This window comes from Leucoraja erinacea, chromosome 2, assembly GCF_028641065.1.
Source record: "Leucoraja erinacea ecotype New England chromosome 2, Leri_hhj_1, whole genome shotgun sequence".
NCBI classification, from domain to species: domain Eukaryota; kingdom Metazoa; phylum Chordata; class Chondrichthyes; order Rajiformes; family Rajidae; genus Leucoraja; species Leucoraja erinaceus.
In genome coordinates, this window is record NC_073378.1 from 47509696 (window position 1) to 47526323 (window position 16628).

The 16628-nt window shown below is 40.4% G+C and overlaps 1 protein-coding gene across 2 annotated transcripts in view; it reads left to right on the top strand.

Annotated features, from left to right (window-relative positions):
* Positions 1–15097, top strand: part of ift57 (intraflagellar transport 57 homolog (Chlamydomonas)) — a 31245-nt gene extending 16148 nt beyond the window's left edge. For both annotated transcript variants that reach the window (XM_055656329.1, XM_055656321.1), the window contains exons 7-11: positions 2808–2879; positions 7807–7938; positions 8022–8084; positions 9564–9630; positions 13818–15097. In XM_055656329.1, the coding sequence (XP_055512304.1) occupies positions 2808–2879; positions 7807–7938; positions 8022–8084; positions 9564–9630; positions 13818–13996 (513 nt within the window). In that variant the 3' untranslated portion in view covers positions 13997–15097. The remainder of the gene's footprint in view (positions 1–2807; positions 2880–7806; positions 7939–8021; positions 8085–9563; positions 9631–13817) is intronic.
* Positions 15098–16628: the final 1531 nt, after the last annotated feature.

The following is a 16628-nucleotide window of genomic DNA, read 5'->3' on the forward strand; positions in this document are numbered from 1 at the left end:
CTCACCATTTAATTGATTACTTTCAAGAACAATGACAGATAATTGGGCATCATTAATAACAGTAGAAAGGAACATAAATAAATATACAACAAAAATAAAAATGTGAATAAGCTTTCCAGCCTAATCCCACTATCCAACACCATTCATAGTTTCATAGGAAATGGTTTTACACAATAACATGTTCAAATAGAGTCGTAGAATCATACTACACAAAAACAGGCCATTTCGGCCCACCTCATTCATGCTGAACGTGATGCCTATCTACTCGAATTCTGTTTGTTTGCATCAGGCCTGTATTCCTCTATCCTGGTAATATCTAAGTACCCAACCAAATGTCTGGTAACCTTATAATTGTGTCAGCCTCTACCACTTTCTTTGGCACTCATTCCAGATAACTACGACCTCAATGTGGAAAAACCACAACTCACCATTAAATTTCTCTTTCACATTAAACTAGTTCTAAACGCCCCTACCCTGGGAAGTAAACTTTGACTATCCTATCACCTCTTAGCCTCCTGTTAGAGTGAGAATAAATCCAACCTATCCAATGTTCTTGGATCCAATAACTGCATCCCCCTTTTCCAAGCAATTTCCTGGTGAATTTCATGTACATACTCTGTACCACATAGTCCCTGTAGTGAGGCGACCAGAACTGTATGCAATACTCCAGTTGCAAATCCAACCAATATGTTGTACAGCTGCAATATGATATCCCAACTCTTAATGCCACAGCTTATGAAGGCAAGCATACCAAATGCCTACTTCATTACCCTATGCATCTGCGTCACCACTTGCAGAATATCACAGACCTCCAGCCTGAATAAAACCCTTCCACCACTACCCTATGTGTTCTAAGAGTAACCCATTTCTGAATCCTAAACTTCCAAGTCACCATGTATCCCATCCATCTTAATTTTCTGGATTATCCCATGATCAGGAATCTTGACAAATGCCTTATTCTTGGAGGGATTTGTGGGTTTGACCTGCACCCTGAATCTGGCTTTTATATCTGGGACAGACAGCAAGGGCCAGGTCATCGTCTTAATTTTGGTTCAGAAATATATAAAATGAAGGGGTGATTGCAGAGTCTTTTGCCTAGGGTGGGGGAATCAAGAGCCAGAGGAAATGGAAGGTAGAGATTTAAAAGGAACTAGGGGGGCAACTTTTGAGTTGCCAGAGGACGTAGTTGGGATAGATACAATGTCAACATTAAGGGATATGAGCCAAATGCAGGCGAATGGGGCATCTTGGTTGGCATAGACGAGTTGGGCTGAAGTGTCTGTTTCTATGCTTTATGACTATGTACTGATATTGAAATAAACAATTAGATAATCTGGTTTAGGCATTTGAAGGATGAATGCTGTTCATACTGTTGTGATGAATTGCGTGCTCTTCTTCAGAGGCGATGCAAAATGTTTTAAAGGCATTCAAAATGGGAAACAGTGCATCACCACCACTGAAAGATGACGATGGTGCTTCTCTTAGATTGCATGGAATGTCGCACCATTATTCTGAAATAGGATTTTAAACTATAGTCCCTAGAAATGAGAAAGGAAATAATATAACATGATATTAAAAATAATTGTCAAGTCAAGTCAAGTTTGTCACATACACATACGAGATGTGCAGTGAAATGAAAGTGGCAATGCTCGCGGACTTTAATGCAAAAAGACAAACAACCAAACAAACTATAAACACAATCATAACACACATATTCTGGAAGAACTATGATTTCAGGAAACTGTTTAGTTTGATGGCAACAAATAAATGCACCCTTCCATATGTTGGTCTATTGTGTACAAGATTCTATTAACAGTTGGTGCATTACAAGATCTACAAGCAATTCTATATGTTTTAAAAGGTACATTTTTAGTAGGCTAGGAATTAAATGGGATACAATTTATCTCAACAGAAGCATTTGTGTTGTCTTGGGAATATTAATGCAATAAAATAATGTTGTTTTCCTGAATTAGCGAACAACTAATTAGGCTGTTACTGTTGTAATGCAGAAATCATGACAGCCATTTTGTAGACAAAATGCTCGTATAAATCAAAATTCCATGTGATTGGTTGGATGGCTATTGAATACCAGTAGCAAATTAATGGTTATATCCTGGTTCCTCTTCAGAATAATCTAAAGAATCTTTATGTGAAACACTGGATGTTATCCTGCATTTTGAAATTCAAGTTATCTTCGTGGAACCTGAGCAAGGCCAGACCATGTCCAAGGAAATACAAGATTAGAATGCCAGATCTTCATAGGTGTTCAGTGAATTCCACATTTTGTTTGATTTGCCTTTTTTAATTCTGTGCACTGCAGAGAAATAATAAGAACCACATTCCATGCAACACACAAAATATAGTGGAGACACAGAAATTGTTGGAATCTTAAATGAAACACAAAGTGCTGGAGGTATTCAGCAGGTCAGGCAACATCTGGGGAAGCGGTGGATAGGCACTGTTTTGGGTCAGGTCCATTCGTTCAAATTCACATAAAATGCAGGAAATAGTTTGGTGGTAACTGTTTTGTAATTTAAATAATAATCCGTTTTTAGAAAATTAGTCAATGAATGTTGTGTCCTTATAACTTAGGCATCCAATATATTTCTAAAAATGGTACGTACTGAATGTTACAAGTTTAACTTTGTATATCATTAGCAAAATATTGCAGGTGATGGGTATCTGAAATAATGACAAAAAAAACTAGAAGTACTTGGTAGTTCAAGTGATCATTCAATGATTATTCGAAAGAACAAAAACTGTTTTTAGTGTTGTATGTAGTAACATGAATTACTTTGCTTTAACAGGACTGGAGAATTCATGTTGACCAAATGCACCAGCATAAAGAGGGAATTGAAACATCTCTTAAAGAGACAAAGGTATTACTTTAGTCCAACTCAAATGTATACATTTTAACCCTTAATTCTCACAGGACTTTATTAATTGCCATTGAGAAGGTAATACCGAACTGTCTCTTGAATACCTGCATTCCCTTTAGTGATGAATTCAAGGATTATTATCCAAGTTAGTATGGTGACATTAGGAGAACATGCAGATAGTGAGTCCTATCTGGGACACATGACAATAAACTCTCTTGCCATGCCAAGCTACTTAATGTAGCAATTGGGGGTTTAAAACATATGGTCACAGTAAACTAGCTATTCGTAACTGTGCCCAAGATGAGGTGTTCCATACGAGATGTCCTCATTCTTTAGGGAACGGGGGTTCCCCTCTCCAATCATAGATGAGGCCCTCACTCATGTCTCCTCGGTACCCTGTAGCCCCGCCCTTGCCTCCCCTCCCCCTAGTTACAACGGAGACGGAGTCTCCCTAGTCCTTACCTTCCACCCCATCAGTCGTCGCATAGATCACATAATCCTCTGAAGTTTCCGCCTCCAACAGGATCCCACCCTTAGCCACATTTTCCCATTTCCACCCTTTTCCGCCCTCCGCAGAGACCGTTCCCTCCGTAACTCCCTGCTTAACTCATCCCTTCCCACCCAAACCACCCCCTCCCCAGTTACCTTCCCCTGTAACAGCAGAAGATGCAACACCTGTGCCTATAGCTCCACCCTCGACTCTGTCCAGGGATCCCGACAGTCCTTCCAGGTTAGGCAGAGGTTCACTTGCACATCTTCCAACCTCATCTACTGTATCCGTTGTTCAAGATGTGGACTTTTATACATCGGCAACACCAAATGTAGACTGGGCGATCGCTTCATGGAACACCTTCGCTCAGCCTGCCTGGACCTACCAGATCTCCCGGTCGTCAGACACTTTAATACTCCTTCCCATTCCTACACAGACCGTTCTGTCCTAGGTCTCCTCCATTGTCAGAGTGAGGCTAAACACAAATTGAAGAAACAGCATCTCATATTTAGCTTGGGCAGCTTAGAGCCCAGTGGTATGAATATTGATTTCTCTCACTTCAGGTAGCCCCGGCATTCTCTCTCTCTCTATTCCTCCCCCACCCAAGCCGCACTAGCTTCTCGTTTTCACCCTACAAACAGCTAACAATGGCCTGTTTCCTGTATCATCGTTACTTTTTTGCATATCTTTTATTCATTGTTCTTTATCTCTCCACATCATCGTCTATATCTCTCGGTTCCCTTATCCCTAACCAGTCTGAAGAAAGGTCTCAACCCGAAACGTCACCTATTCCTTCTCTCCAGAGATGCTGCCTCCCACTGAGGTATTCCAGCTTTTTGTGTCTATCTTGAGGATGGTTGAAGTAATGTTATGAGTGCTGGATGGAGTACCGATCAAGAAGGTGGTTTTATTCTAAATGTAGTGTGTCTTAATCTTTGAGTTTCTAATGAACGGAGACATCAAATTGTTGACGGTGAGGAATGTGGTAATGGTAATTTCATTGAAGGTCAAGAGTGTGTGGTTGGATGGGCTATACATGATTGTGGCCAACATTTATGAAGTAAAGTGATTTTGCACAAGAAATATTTTTGTGAAGTTGTGAATAGAATTGAGTTTTACGGAATCGTAGATAAATATTATGTTTCAGATATGATCAAGGAGGTAAGGTCATTGAGGCGGCAACTGAAGATAGTTCGTCTTGGGCACTCTAATGAGAAACTCTTGTGGTTATACGATTGACCTGTAACAACCTGTAACAACCACAATCAGCTTTTTTGTATGGAATAACTCCAGCCAGTTGAGAAAAGACCAATAATGAAGTGACCAGTGTTTTTATTGAACATGACCCAGTCCTAAGACTATAAATGGCAAGTGTGATGACCATCTCAAATAAGAAAATACTAACTATCAGACTTGGTCATTCAACAGTATTAACATGACCATCACTGAAGGGCCTGTCCCACTGCGGCGACCTAATTTGCGAGTTTAGAAGAGTTTGCTCTCGACTCAAACTCACAGCAGGGTCGACACGTGGTTCAAGGAGCTCACTGGAACTCTCCTTCATGCTCGAGGAAGTTTCCGCATACTGGCAGACTCAGTTTGGTGGAGGAAAATTTTTCAGCATGCTGAAAAAAATTTCTGTGAGTAAAAATTGGTTGGCATGGTTCTTTTGAACTTGTAGTGCAGTGGAGTGGGGTCGCTAGGCAGTCGACCCCGACATAAAATTGATCACACTAGGTATGTCAGAAGCCTGTTCTGAGCTAACACTATTTCAAAGACGTTACCTTAACTATGGCCTGATAACGGCGAAAAAACGAATACTTACATTTTGGAAACAGACAGCAGTCCCTACAGTGAAGATGTGGATCACAAACATGTCCGAAAACATTAGGCTTGTCGGCGGAAAAACCAGATCAATTTCTCAAGACCTGGACACCCGTCACCGAATTCTTACAAGAATAGCATGGCGCAACACAAATTTAAATTTAAATCCGATCCCGGCTGAGTGAGGTGGGCAGGGGGGAGGAGGGCAGGTATACCTCCACCTTTCTTTCTCTCTTTTCTTATCTTTATATTTTTCGGCCAAATTACTTTGGTAGTTTAGGGGTCTTTCCTTTGTTCTTTTTCGAGCTATCTTTTCACGTCTCCCTTTCGTGTTCTCTTTTTCTTTTCTTTTTTCATTTTCAGGTTATAAGGTTAAAAATGAAGCTACAATAATTGTATAATCGTAGATGCCGAATGGTTTATCTTTGTACAATTGCTTCTAATAATTTTTTTTTATTTTTTTTTAAATAAAAAAATAAAAACTTTATTAAAAGTTGTCTGGTTTCTTAAAAGTGTCTCCACTCCTTCTCCCCCCCCCCCCCCTCTCTCTCCCCTCCCCCCCTCTCTCCCCCCCCCCCCCCCCCCCCCCCCCCCTCTGCGCTCTCTAAAGGACTTACCGTAACTGTGCCAGCCGTCTTTTACCTTCTTGTTCATCGCGGGTGTGAATTTCAGACAGCGCTCCCCCGCTTTCCTTGGCCCCCCGACTTTTCAGCGACTGTCAAAGCCAGTCGCTGAAAAGTCCGTTAGTGGGACAGGCCCTTGACTATCAACCACTTGTGGGACCAAAAACTTAACTGAAGGAGACACCTATAAAATACTTAGAAATGCATGTTAGAGACTAATTTTCTGATCCTGCTAGGATGGGCAACCAAGATGAGTTTCTCCCAGCCTAGATACAAACTTGTAGAGTTATTGCTTATATTATTTCAAGTACAATCTGCTAGCTTATTCAAGACAGTTTACCAGGTTAGCAGCCCTGAGCACTTTTCACATTCTACATTAGACCAAAAACAGGCATTTGTGTATCTCTTTTCCTGATGGTTGGTTAATTTATTCTGCGCATTCCAAATGGATGTATTGACATATTTCAGTTTCACAGAATAAAGAAGGGTTTGTAAAAAAAAAGGTAGACAAAAGTGCTGGAGAAACTCAGCGGGTGCGGCAGCATCTATGGATCAAAGGAAATAGGGAACGTTTCGGGCCGAAACCTTCAGACTGTATAACCAAGGCATTTTACATAGAAAACATGGAAGGGATCTGGAGAGTATGCTGTTGAAATTTCCCATTGGTAAAATTTGCATACTTCATTTTGTGCTCAATATCTTTCTCATTTTATGCTTCTGGGGGAAATAAAAACTGCATATATAAGAAAACTGTCACATTTTCTAGTACTTGTGCATCTATAAAATCATGAGGAACATAAATAAAGTGAATAGCAATAATCTTTTCCTCGAGGTAGGGAAGTCAAACTAGAGGTCATAGGTTTAAGGTGAGAGGGAGAAGATTTATAAGGTACATGAGGGACATAAATTTCATACAAAGGGTGTAGATACATTGAATGAGCTGCCAGAGGTAGTGATAGAGGTGGATACAATTACAACATTTAAAATATTTGGACTAATGGGACTAGCTCGGTTGATTTATGTCTGCTAATTTTACTTTAAAAAAACAAACTTGATTCTTAAAAATTCTTTACTAATTTTATTTCTTACAAGGTTCAAGATGTACCTGAAAACAATCCTGACTAAAGAATGTACTACCTTGTCATTAGGTCTTGTTAAACATTGTGGAATTACCTTTAAGGGATAAACAATTCTAGGTGACTGAAGGGCATTGAAGGATGGCCAATAAATACCAGCTTCACCAGCCACATCCATATTTCATAAATTAATAGAACGCCTCAGCCAGTAGAAAGGTACTGGCAATCTGAGAATAAACACACCTGGAGAATCTCGAACAGCTTCGCGCAGCTGCATCAGAGATATTAATAGATAGCTGTTTATTTTATGCCACCTGGTGGATTTACCAGATTCTGCAGATTATTGATTTCATTCCATACCCTTTGACACTTTCCACATTATTTTAAATAAAGGAAATAACTTTTATCAGAATTTTATTTCATCAGTTGTACATTCCAAAGCCCTAAAATTCCACTTTTATTTTCCATGGTCCATTTTCAGTTTTGTTTTACTTTCTGATTAAGGCAAACGTTACTGTTTCTATTTATTATCTTATCAGATTAAATATTTTTTTTCATTTTGGGGATATAACACCAGAACCCATCAACTGAACCTTTTGCCAGTCTTCTATTCATTTTCTAACAATATGTTTAAAATGCATATTTGCTGGTGTTGGTTCCAACTCTATGTGGGGCAGCAAGTGATCTGGACTTTGCCCGACCGCGAGTATTTTGGCAAGAAAATGTCACTTGCTTTTCATTTCACTTTTAACACATCTCAGAATGTTCCAAAACAGTTCAGAAGCAAGCCAAGATTATACAAGCAAATGTAGCAGCATCCTTGTCCACAACACTTTTTTACTCATTCCATTAGCTAATTCTGCAGTGTTTTGTATTATTTATATCTAATTGCTAAACTTTCTGCACTTTTGGAGAGCTACTTGGACAAGCTTCAAGATGAGATTAGTCGAACTCTGGAAAAGGTCAGCAGCAGAGAGAAATACATCAACAACCAGTTGGAGAATTTGATCCAAGACTTCCGGGCTGCTCAAGCTCAACTGAGTGAGGTAACCTGCAGTTTTCTATTTTAGCAATTTTTAAACTTCGAAGTTTTGATAATATATATTTAAATTGCTTCACTATCTTTCAGGCCAAAGACAGATATCAACAAGGAAGCGGGGGAGTTACAGAACGAACAAAGCTTCTGTCTGAGGTAGAAATAGGATCAATTACAAATATGTTTGGATTTATTATCGATCTAAAATTAGTTTACTCAACTTTAAATAGCTTTCATTTATTTTACAATGACCCACAGTTCTCAAATCAATAAATAAGGGGTGCGTTAAGTGTTAAAAAAAATCAATCTGTACCTTATTGAATGGCAGAGCAGACAAGTGTCCTGCTTCTTATGCTTTATGTACTTTGCAGGTCCTAATTTTGATTCCTAATCTGGCCCAAGAAGATCTCAGTGGAACTGACTGCCAGCATCGTGTTTTTTTTTCTGTGCCCTCAACTAGGCAGACAAAAATCATTTAAGTGTTCTAATTCTTGATTGCACCGAGCATCACATTGAAAAAAATATATGAAGAGTTCCATTTTGTTAACTTAAATTAGGGAAAGACATACAGTAAATGGCAGGGCCTGGAGAGTGTTATAGAAAGCAGAGATGACCTAGGAGTGCATGTACATAGTTCCCTGAAAGGGACGAGATAAGTAGAGAGAATGGTGAAGAAAATATTTGGCACATTTGCCTTCATCAACCAAGTCATGGAATACAAGACTTAGGATATCATATTCCAACTGTACAAGACATTGGTGAGACCACACTTGGAGTATTGTGTGTGTTTTTGTCACCTAGATGTATTAAGCTGGAAGGGGTGGAACAAAAATCCACAAGGATGTTGCTAGGGCTTGACAGCATAAATTAGATAGGATGGAGGTTTTTACCCTGGAATAGAGGAGGTTGTGAGTGACCTGATAGAGGTATATAAAATAATAAGGGATGCAGATAAGGAGAATGGTCACAGATTTCTTCCAGTGTTGGGATGTTTAAAATCAGAGGGCATAGTTTTAAGGAAAGAGGGGGAAGGGGACATGAGGGGAAACATTTTTACACCGAGGAGGTCGGTATGTGGAACAATCTGCTAGAGAAAGTCATGTGCAGATACATTTACAATGTTTAAAATGCATTTAGACAGGCGCATGGATGGGACAGGTTTTGGAGGATATGGGGAAAAAAACATAAATGTGATTAGCTCGGGTAAAAAACTTGGTTGGCAAGGACAAAGTGGGCCGAAGAGCCTGTTTCGATACTGTATAATTCTATGTGCAAAAAATGTTCAGTGACAACAAAATTCTGGTTAATTGTCACTTAATGAATAGCACCAATAATTATTAGTAATTAATAATACAACCATTAATTTATTACTTGTGAAATGTTTAAGGTGGTGTTATATGTGTTGCATATTTTCATTGTCCACTGATCATTTATTTGAATGCATAGAAATTTGTGGTATTATGTGTGTTTGCATAATTATACTCAGAATGCATGAGTTGGCTACCGATGGAAATGTTGGACGGTTTAATGGTTACATATTTTCATTCTCCGTAGGCCAAATAATGTTTTGTATTTTTCTTCTTCTAATAGTAAAGGTAATTTGATTTGTTTAATACTTTGTGTGCCATCTTTAAGATAAGTGAAGAGTTGGAAAAAGTGAAACAAGATATGGAAGAAAAGGGTAGCAGTATGACTGATGGAGGTGAGTAAAGGCATGTTGGAAATGTTTCTCCAATAGAAACGATTAATAAAGTTGGATTTTATTTAATAATCTTGAAAAATAGAGGGCATGTATTAAAAAAAATATTATTGAAAGAAGAGGAAGGATATTCTATTTTTTTAGAGGGTTGTTAGGACATTAAATACCCTGGAAGAAACATTAAACTCAGTAAATTCCATAATATTACCTGCAGGGAAGGTGGACAGATATTTAGATGTAATAGATATTTATATTGTAAATGTTATGGGGAATGAGAGCCAATAGTTTATTCAGCCACCTTTTATCATCTTCTTGAGCAAGTACATCTGGTTCCAGCATGATCTAAGTTCACTCCGATTTGTGAAGTGTCTAACGACGCTAGTATATGAGCCAGACTTTGTTACAATAGGCTAGGTAATGGCCGATAGGGCGGATAGGAGTGTAGTTCTCTGTACTATCCTGAATGCTGCTTCTTCATTTTGAAAAGTTATGTGCCAGAGCATATCAGGAATCAGTTAGAATGTTACATTTCTTTATGAAAATTAAGAACATTTTTGAAATCCTTTTTTCTGAATACTTCTTCCTTTAACATACAGTAGGTCTGAGACCAGGGGACACACGTCCCCCCTGTTTTGAGAGGTGGGGGCCGATCCCCCATCATATTTTGAAATCCGGATTTTAAAACCCAGTGAAATCTCCGCTTTCCGCGAGACAGTGGGGGTGTGACTGCTGATCGAGGGCGCCGATTGGATGAGAGAGTCGTCGGTCAGCAGGCAATGGGGGCGGGACATGACGATTCAGCGCAATCAATGGAGGAAAGAGGTGTCGGTCAAAGGTGGAAGGGGGGGGTGGTGGGACTGAGGATAGAGTGCAGTGATTGGAGGAGGGAGACGTGCCAAAACACTCTCGGCACAGACCTGCGCCTCATCCACAGCCAGGATCGATATTGGCTCTCCGGCGCTGTCCCATCCCCACCCGAGTGCCCCCACGCCCGGGAGTGGCCAGAGACGTTGGGAGTCAGACGGAAGCTGTGCCCCCAGGCCCACAGCCAGCGCAGAGAAGCAGCGCTAAACCCAGCTCAACTCTGCCAGTCTCGCCAGGTTAACCTACAGCCTTGCCTGGACTTGCGGGAAATATGGCCCAGGTTTACAGCCAGCGCGGAGAAGCAGCGCTGGTGTCCTGTCAGTCCAAGCAGGGCTGTAGGTTAACCCGGCGAGACAGGCAGAGTTGAGCTGCATTGATGGCTGGATTGAGCCTCCGAAGCCTTGCGTGTGTGTGTGAACGTGCGCATGCGCGCGCGGCCGCCAAGAAATTTGTGTATCCTCCATCCATATTTTGATAGCGATTTCCATGCCTGGGTCTGAGCAAGGTCTTCTGTACCGAATGTCAGTAGGGCCTCAATACGGAGGCTGAAATTGACAGGTGAGATAGTATTAGAAAAGACGGTCTTTGACCGTTTCAATGGTGATTTTTTTTGTGGCTGAGCTTCTGATCTTTTGGAGGGGTTATATGTGGACATAATAGGCGGTCAGCCCAGCAGTAATCAGTAGAGACACAAGAAATTCTGGATTTTGGAGCAACAAACATTTGGTTAGAGGAACCCATTAGGTCAACAACATGTGTGTGTAGAAAAGAATCATCAGATTAGCAATCATCAGTGTCTGGTATGGCATGAGTCAGGTGGACTTATCGTTGTTCAGCTGATGATGTAACCCAACAGGTGCCAATGCTTGGATGGACATGGGATTTTTGTCAATAGAAGTTAGCATTCCTTACTTTCTTGCTGATCATGCCTTTCTAAGGAGTTTTGCCCCTTCCAATATAAACCTTTAAATTGCCTAGAAGAATCAGTTTCTCCCTTTAGGATATGGACCAAGTTTTTTCAAGGTTGGAGTAGAAATCTTCCTTAACCTTGTCTAAATCTTCAAGAGTTACGCAAATGCTGTGATGACCATAGTTGTTCGTTTTAGAGAGCCAAAGTATCACTAAGAAGCCAGTCTAGTTAATTTGTGAAGGAAAAGGTGTCCCCGTGAAGACTACTTTCCTCGTGGTTTGTCCCTCCAGAGAGTGTACTCACCACATTGTTCTTTAATTTAGCCATCCTCTGTCCTTATGGCATACTAAGTGCAGCAGTGTCCGAACATCTGAGTTCTTGAGCTATGGTAGCGGAATAATGTTCCGATCTGTCATTGATGAGTCCTGATCTCGATCTTCAAATCGTGGAATGGAAGCTGCATATGCATGGTTTCTTTTAACGCAGCATACTCTTCCACAACAGCTATCACACTGCCTTCATGGAGCAAGTTTTTGATCCAATAGACAATAGGTGCGGGAGTAGGCCATTCGGCCCTTTGAGCCAGCACCGCCATTCACTGTGATCCTGGCTGATCATCAACTTTCAGTACTCCGTTCTTGCCTTCTCACCATATTCCCTGACTCCACTATCTTTAAGACCTCTATCTAACTCTCTCTTGAAAGCATCCAGAGAATTGACCTCCACTGCCTTCTGAGGCGGAGAATTTCACAGATTCACAACTCTCTGGGTGAATTTTATTTTTCCTCATTTCCGTTCTAAACGGCTTACTCCTTATTCTTAAACTGTGGCCCCTGGTTCTGGACTCCCCCAACATCGGGAACATGTTTCCGACCTCTAGCGTGTCCAATCCCTTAATAATCTTATGTTTCAATAAAATATCCTCTCATCCTTCTCAATTCCAAAGTATACAAGCCCAGCCGCTCCATTCTATCAACATATGACAGTCCCGCCATCCCGGGAATTAACTTCATGAATCTACGCTCCCTCAATAGCAAGAATGTCCTTCCTCAAATTTGGAGACCAAAACTGCACACACAGATGTGGTCTCACCAGGGCCCTGTACAACTGCAGAAGGACCTCTTTGCTCATATACTCAATTCTTGTTATGTAGGCCACATGCCATTAGCTTTCTTCACTACCCGCTGTACCTGCATGCTTACTTTCAGTGAGTGATATGAACAAGGAACCCCAGATCTCTTTCTCCTTCCCCTTTTCACAACTTGACACGATTCAAATAATAATCTACCTTTCTGTTTTTGCCATCACCTCGCATAACCTCACATTTATCCACATTAAACTGCATCTGCCATGCATCCGCCCACTCACCCAACCTGTCCAAGTCACCCTGCATTCTCATAGCTTCCTCCTCACAGTTCACACTGCCACCCAGCTTTGTGTCATCCAGTGGCCATCCAGTGGCAAGATGGCCCGACAATTAGAGACTTGGCCCTGCTGCACATGTGGGATCATGTACATTTATGAGCATGTGTACACATGATATGTTACACCTAACCACTGTCTCTCACTGGGCTACCCTCTTGCTCTTTCCCATGCCCCAAGCTAACAGTAATACTACATTAGTAGATCTGAACACTTCAGTAACCGCAAGTAATTTGGAAAGTTTTCTCCTTAAGGTATTAACAGTTAAGCAGTCCAAGCCATTTTGATTTTGCAAACTGGGTAACTCAGCTTATTACACTATGCTATTATAATTTCTGAATGCTGCTGGCTTTATTGCTAGCTTACATTGACCAAGGGTTATGGTATGAGTGCAGGAAGTGGGACTAAGGGAAAATAATTGTTCGGCATGGACTTGTAGGGCCGAGATGGCCTGTTTCCGTGCTGTAATTGGTATATATATATGTAACATGCACAATGATTTATTAATTATGAAACTTCAGGCTTTTGTGTACAGGCGTTCCCCGTTTTACTTAATAGGCGACTTACATAAACTCACACTTACGTTAGAAACTCTTTATGGCTATTGCTTTATTTCCGAGTTGCACGTCTCAGTAGTCACAGTAGCAGTGTACCTGTTTCAGCAAGCCAGTCAGCTGTTCTCGTGGATGCTCCTACATGGTCTCCGCATCTGAGCTCCCACGCGGTCTCCGCATTGAATAGTAAATTCCTGCATGTGCAGTAGCACTTCCGTTTCTAATTTACATAACATGTGACTTATGCAAGGGTCTGCAGGGCGTAAACCTTACCTAAGTTGGGGAGTGTTCTATTATAATATAGAGAAAACTGATCACACATATGAATATACACTTGAAATTTATGGAGTTACGGTGGTGAAATATTGAAGCTTTTATACTGACATAATTTATAATTTAAGTGGATTGCATGCCTTAATTAATTGGCACTTTTATTTCAGCTCCATTAGTAAAAATCAAGCAAGCTTTGACGAAGCTGAAACAAGAAATAACTCAAATGGATATCCGAATAGGCGTTGTGGAGCATACCTTGCTGCAGGCCAAACTCAAAGAGAAATCAAACATGACCAGAGACATGCACGCAACCAATATTCCAGAAACCACAATAGGTGGTTATTGACATTCTATGTTTATGTCTAAACTATAGCTTGTACTTTATCTGTTAGTCTTTATGGAAGGTTATTGGAATCTTACTGAGGGATCAAAAATTAGCATTTGAAAATATATTCAACTGCTGGAATAAATTAACTCTACTAAATCAGTAAATGCATTGCTTTCTAGGTACTGTAACAAACATTTACATATATTTATAGTCAAAAGCAAAGGTGATGTAAAATAATGCCAGTGCTTCTTTCATTTATAACATGACAAGATTTTTATTTAGCAAACCTTGCACGTCATATAATATCAACAGATCTTGTGAAAATATTTTCAACTGTTGGAACAAATTAATTACTTTAAATCACCAGATGCATTACTTTCTATGTATTATAATGAACATGTACACTTATTTATGGTCAAAAGCAAAGCTGATTTAAAATAATGTCAGTACTTCATTTAAAACATAATATTTTTCTTGACAAGACTTATTTATCAAACCTTGCACTTAATGTTTTTAGCAGATCTTGTACCAATATTCCCATGTCTGAATTACTGTCTACACATCAAACAATTAAATTTGCAATCTTTCAACAATTTGCTGTAAACTATTACAGCTCCTTAAGGAACTTCAATATTTCTAAAGACACAAGTTGTAATAAATGCCTTAAAAACCTTAATCTTTAGATCATAAAGCAGCATTAGCTATCTGTAACTATTATGAAGCTAATCTTAAATCTAGTCTTGAATCCATAAATAATATAAAACTGAATGTTACCAATTGTAATTCCATTCCTTGATTTATTGGTGGTAATTGCTTCAAATTTTTGATTCTATTTTTGTGCTCTTTGGTATTACTTCCTTACAGCTGTCCCCAAGATTTGATATTACTTCCTTGCAGCAGTCCCCGAGATTATCCATAATACATATTCTTAATTACTTTAACATTAGTTTCATGAACTGGTTTTTTGAATTAGCCCAAAATACAGTAAATACATAATGCAAAAAAAAATCTGAAATTGTACATAGTTTATTACTTTACAAACATTGCAAATATTTTAAGCATTTTATAAATATGCTTTTGCAATTTTAAATGTTTGAATAAAATTATTTTATAAGTATTGATCAATTAACTTCAATTCTGTATATTTTGAAAACACACATTAATACCTTGCAAACCAACTCTGGAGAACCTGGATTAGTGACGTTTTTAGGGCGCTTCTTCAGACTGATGGGGGGGGGGGGGGCAGAGATGAAGACAAAAAGTGTGAATATGGATAGAAGAGGCACGAAATTGAAGGCAGGAATATGAGAAAGAAATATAGGTGGAATGGGATGGTGGGGAGGAAAGGGCGAAATGGGTGTGTAGTTAGGTAGGGAACAGGGAAGAGAGGGAGCAGAAAGGGAGGGGCAGCTAGTATTTGTAGTTACCTAAAATTGGAGAACTTCCACAACTATCTCGACTACACTTCTTCCCACCCTGCTTCCTGCAAAGACTGCTTCCTTCAAAATCATCTACTCCCAATTCCTCCATCTAAGCCACATCTGCTACCAAGATGAGGAGTTCCATACCAGGAGATCCGAGAGGTCCTCATTCTTTAGGGAACGAGGGTTCCCCTCTTCAATCATAGATTAGGCCCACACACGGGTCTCCTCGGTACCCCGCAACTCCGCCCTTGCTCCCCCTAGTCACAACTGGCAGACTCCCCTAGTCCTTACCTTTCACCCCATCAGCCGTCGTATACAACACAATCCTCCTACATTTTTGCCACCTCCAAAAGGATCCCACTCCTTTCTATATTTCATAGAGACCGTACCCTCCGCAACTTCCTGGTTAACATCCCTTCCCACCCAAACCACCCCCTCCCCAGGTATCTTCCCCTGCAACCGCAGGAGATGCAACACCTGTTCCTATACCACCTCCCTCGAATGTCCAGGAACCCCAACATTCTTTTCAGGTAAGGCAGAGGTTCACTTGCACCTCCTCTAACCTCATCTATTGTACCTGTTGTTCAAGAGGTGGACTCTTATACATCGGCGAGACCAAATCGTTTCACTGAACACCTTCGATAAGTCCGCCTGGACCTAGCTGATCTCCAGGTTGCCAAACACTTTAATTCCCCTTCCCATATTGACCTTTCTGTCCTAGGCCTCATCCATTGTCAGTGCGAGGCTAAACGCAAACAGCATATATTTCGCTTGTGCAGCTTACAACCCAGTGGTACGAATATTGATCTCTCCAATTCAAGTAATTGCTGCATTTCCTCCCTCCCCTACTCTCATCACACCAGGTTCTCGTTTTCACCTAGCAAACAACCAGCAATGGCCTGTTTTATTTATCATTGTTACTTTACTTCATTCATGTGTTCTATATATCTTTACATCATTGTCTATATCTCTCATTTCCCCTGTAGTCTGCAGAAGGGTCTCGACCCGAAACGTCACCCAATCCTTCTCTCCAGAGATGCTGCCTGTCCCGCTGTGCTACTCCAGCTTTTTGTGTCTACAATGTTCATTCCATCAGGTGCAAGCTACAGAATGTGCTACTTTTCTTAGGATTTGTGCCTGGCCTCACTCTGGCAATAGGGGCTTGCACATAAGGTCATCGGGTCAAAGGGTGTGACGCACGGAGCAGCTCAATCCGTCTGGAGGAC